Source organism: Quercus lobata, chromosome 10 (genome assembly GCF_001633185.2).
Source record: "Quercus lobata isolate SW786 chromosome 10, ValleyOak3.0 Primary Assembly, whole genome shotgun sequence".
Taxonomy (NCBI): Eukaryota; Viridiplantae; Streptophyta; class Magnoliopsida; order Fagales; family Fagaceae; genus Quercus; species Quercus lobata.
Window position 1 is genome coordinate 52,249,359 of NC_044913.1, and position 4,712 is coordinate 52,254,070.

Genomic DNA, 4,712 nt, shown 5'->3' on the forward strand with positions numbered 1-4,712 from the left:
GTGGTAATGGTGACGTTGATGATATTATGTGAATTTAGATGCAGGAGGTGGAAGTTTGCAAAACCTAAGTTAAAGAGTTGGAAAACCTTAGACAGGCCTTAAAAACATGGGGTCAACAATGGAGTTGGTGGCGATTGTGAAGGTCTACAAGAGGCAGAAAGAGCATCAATTGATACCTTTTCAATTCAACACATAAGTGACGAAATACACATATGTCCATTCGAAACATGTCATAACACCACGCTAGACTTCCAAAGAGTACTTCATTCACATAATTACTCCTAGACAAAATACTAGTACGCATTAACCTTTTGTCATAGTGACTCTATACATAACAAAGTGAAGCATACAAATATCTCAAAAGGTTTCAACTATCAAATACTTCCTCACTTTCGCCAGATATTGTAGCCAAATCATAATAGTTAGCTATGACACAAAAATGAAAGGACAACCGTTGGTCAATCAGATTCTTTTTGCAATAAACTCCATCCATGTTTTCTTCCTTTTATCTGGCATTGTAATGAAGACAATTCTACTATTCAAATTACAGAGTTCCTCTTGTACCTTAAAATAGGTATCATCATCCAGGTCTGTGTACTCATTGAGCATCCCAAAAGCTTTCTCAAGAGAAAACTTATCATCGGTGGTGACAGATTTACTAGATTTCTTAGTGCTAGCCTTAGCCTGCCTAGCTTGTAACCTTGCCCTACATAGTTCAGTATAGTCCCGGAGTCCATGTGTAAGTTCATCCATTTTCTTAGCAGTCTTCTTCCCCTTAGACCATTCTTGTTGCATTGGACGTTTCTTACCACGTGTGGTGTGCTCATGACCCCTTGGGACATTGTTTGTGTCATCATCACTATCATCATCCAGGTCAGCATGTAATCCAGCATTGCGAAACTTCTTATCTAGCTCACGCTCTTCATCACTATTTGGAGCTGCTTGGTTTGAGGAAATTTGGAAGAAACCGGTGGCAGTAATTTTGTTGAACAGTATTCTTAGCAAATGATAGTGTTCACATCTGTTTTTCCAAAAGTCCTTGGCCTTGGGATTTTCCTACCAACAAGCAACATAAATATGTGAAACACATGTAGCATAGTATATGGCAAACACCAAGAAAAGACTGCTAATGCAATTGTACAAATAAAACACTAACCGCAAGTACATCTGCCCAAACTTCATCACTGGCAATAACCGTGTTTGTCTTAAAATCCCAACCCATTCCAGTATTTCGTAAATCTTGATAAATGGCCTCGTGTTTTGTTCTGAGCCTATCAAATTTTGTCTCAAGTTGTTGCATGACAAAGCACCGATTAGCTCGTGCATTGAGTTCATTTCGAATTTTTGTCCAAGTTCTCTTCTTAAAAACACCAGTTTTCATGTTCCCTTTCGCTTGTTCTTCGACCATAATATCTATAAACAACTTTTCAATCGCAGTAGGCCATAGTTTGAGGTCTTCCGCCTCATTCAATTCATGTGCCATCTATTGAAGATCATTCACATTAGCCTCAACTGAACAATATGCAATATAGAACCCAAGATATATAGAATGGCAAAATAATAAGATGGTTATCACATTGTTGCATGCATATGACCTGAAACCATACATAAGCATGAACCAATTATATTCAGCATTTATTCCAAGCATACACACACTTCATTGACCATACTACAAGTTTTCCAACCCATATGCACCGGAAAAAGTTAATTATAAGTTATAGCTGATACAACATCGTCCTTTACTTGCCATTATAAATCTATTTCTTCCTTCATCCAAGCATCAATTAGCATTACTAAATTGTAAAAATTTCCATTGAACATGAGATTCAATCACACTACCCAATCTACAACTTCAATTGCAAGTCAAGCTTTATCCCATCCACCATAATACAAAATTTAATGTGGCTGTTTCAATTGTGTTTGTTCTCTTGAAACCCACAACTAAATATTTGTGAATCTCTTATTTCAGTTTGGTGCATGCATTGACATACATTTCAGGTTTCACAATGTGATCTAAGATCATCATAATTTCAGGTTTCACAACAGAACAAACAAATTAACTATGAAATTCTTCAAATATTTTCAACCCATCCTGTAGCCCTTAAAGAACACTTTGTGTTAATGCTCAAAAATTAAGAACGATTCAAACTTTCTCTATCTTGTATAAACTCTTCATGAGTATCTCTTACACTTTCTGTCTCATGGAGATAAGTTACATTTTTTTTTTTTTGCTAAACAGGAAATAAGTTACGTAATTAAATATATCAGTGGAAATTACATCAAAATTATGAGCATATAAAATTAACATTGAGAGTTAAGTTAAACATATCCCAGAAACTCATGCACCCCAAAATCTCAAATATAACCACAAAATAATGTATCTACAAGCAAAACAATGTTAAACCCAGACGGGGATTCATGTCTGTTTACCCTGTTTCTATGTATATGAGGAAATGAAACCTATAAATATAATGTCAGATTTAAGACAGAAAACCCAGAAACTCAATACCCATGATCACCTTGTACGGCTTGAAGTTCAGAAATCACTGCAGATCCACCAATGACCCTACTATATCATACAAAGAAAAACAAAAGAAAAAAAAAAAATCAAACCACCAATAATTTTATCAAATTTTATGGCGTGTTTGAGAGAAAGAGAGAGAGAGAGAGGTTAAAAACCTTTTTGGCGACTGAGTGAGCTTCGACACCAAGTAGGGTTTCCTTTGCTTTGATTTGGGTGATTTATAAGGAGTAAAATTGAAAACAGAAAACAGGTGCACTTGTTTGGCAGCCAAACAAGTGATGGGTTCCATTTTATTTTTTCAAAATTCAAAAACATAAAACAGTATTCAACTGCGCGCCTGTTTGGTAAGTGTCTTTCACTTCAGTTTTATGTTTTCTAGCTTGTGTTGGGTGAAGAATAGAGAAATGTTATGTTTTCATAACATTTTTACAATATTTTTGTAACAAATTTCAAGTGACAGTTTGTTATTAATTGGTAAAAAAGTAATTTGAGTTGTTGATTTTTAATTAGAACCAACTTACCACTTATAATTTATACTATTATTTAATGAGCTTCTCTTGTTTGAACTAGATTTATTTTTTATTTTTTATTTTGGGTTCTAAAATACCCCTATTTTCCTAGATTTAAATAGACACAACTAAAAAATAATTTGGTAAAGCTACATCTTTTTAACTCTAAACATTACTTATAAAATAGGATTGGAACACCCCAACAACCCACTGTTCCCATCCAAAAAATAAAAAATAAAAACCTTCCCACAATCCCAATTCCGACTACCACATCTTTAGAAGAGGAAAAAAAAAAAAAAACAAAAAAAACCCATGTACACCATGCCCATCAAAATTTTCATATGTAAAAGTTTCAAATTTATTACGTACCCCATTTGTGGGTAACACTGAGTTTTTATTTTTTGAGAGAGGTAAAGGTGGTAAGATTGAATAATTGGTTGGCTGAATGTTTCGAATTATATGTGGGTTTTTTTTTTTAATAATCGGATTAGAATTTGATGGATAAATTTTGCCAATTGGAAATGGATAAACTTGCAGTAACTTATTAAAAAATAATTATAAAAAGTTTAAATTTAGAGTATTAGTTTTCTTTGTTGGGCCAAAGAGGTGGGTTAAAACTTTAAACGTTGCTTAATCTTAAGGTAGTGGGGTTGTGTTTTAGTAATTAGAGGAAGAGTTTTTTCAAAAAAGTAGGTAATTGTGTAACTGTAGGGCTAGTGGAAGATAGTTTTGTTTTAGTAATTAGAGGAAGAGTTTTTTCAAAAAAGTAGGTAATTGTGGGCCCGTTTGGTATATGTGTTTAAAAACTGAAAATTATTGTTTGAAAATATTTGTGGAAATACGTGTGGGTGAAAAAGTGCGTTGAAATGCGTGAAATGCTGTTTAAAAACTGAAAATGGTTGTTTAAAACTACAAACCAAACACCCCCTGTGTAACTGTAGGGCTAGTGGAAGATAGTTTTTTTTTTTTACTCTTTCTTAGGAAGTGGGGATAGTTCCTAAAAACACTACATATAAGACCATGTTAATTCTACTGCTTACCAAAAACACAAACCGTTCTTATCAAAAAAAGAAAAGAAAAAAAGACATAACTGTTCTTCTGCACCTACATCTCTTTCAGTGACAATTGAGACAAAATGTGTTTGGTGTTCGTATCAGAAATAAGAATGGTTGGTGAAAAAGAGGGTCCTACAATCGGTATAGATCTCGGGACGAGGTACTCATGCGTGGCAGTGTGGCTACGTGATCGTGTGGAGATAATAACCAACGAGCAAGGCAAGAGAATGATGACATCCCATGTTGCCTTCACTGACAATGAGCGCTTGATAGGTGATGCTGTCAAGAACCAAGTTGCTAGGAGTTCTACCAACTCCATCTTTGGTACTCTACTTCTCCATACATTTTATTTTATTAATTTGAAATAGAAGTAACATACATGTGGATGAATTAAAGAAGCAAATTGAAAATATGACTTCAAATATAAAAGACTACGTATTACTGACCCTAACTAATTTATTGAGAATTCATGTTGTTGTTACTTTTTCCATTGCATCCAACTCATCAACTTGACAAAACTGACTTAAATCATTTATTTATTTATATGTTGGGTTGATTTTTGTTTTTGTTTTTAGCCTTGACATATACTACTACTGCAAATGATATGTGTTTTGATTGCATGAA

The 4,712-nt window shown here is 34.0% G+C and overlaps 1 protein-coding gene across 1 annotated transcript; it reads right to left on the bottom strand.

The window, feature by feature from the left end:
* Positions 1–462: 462 nt before the first annotated feature.
* On the bottom strand, positions 463–2,768 carry LOC115964937 (uncharacterized protein At2g29880-like). Its single transcript, XM_031084162.1, has 4 exons — positions 2,680–2,768; positions 2,520–2,569; positions 1,157–1,483; positions 463–1,056 (listed from the first exon to the last, which is right to left on the bottom strand). The coding sequence occupies exons 3-4, from the start codon at positions 1,481–1,483 to the stop codon at positions 463–465; spliced, it is 921 nt and encodes a 306-aa protein (XP_030940022.1). The 5' UTR covers positions 2,520–2,569; positions 2,680–2,768.
* Between the last annotated feature and the right edge of the window lie 1,944 nt (positions 2,769–4,712).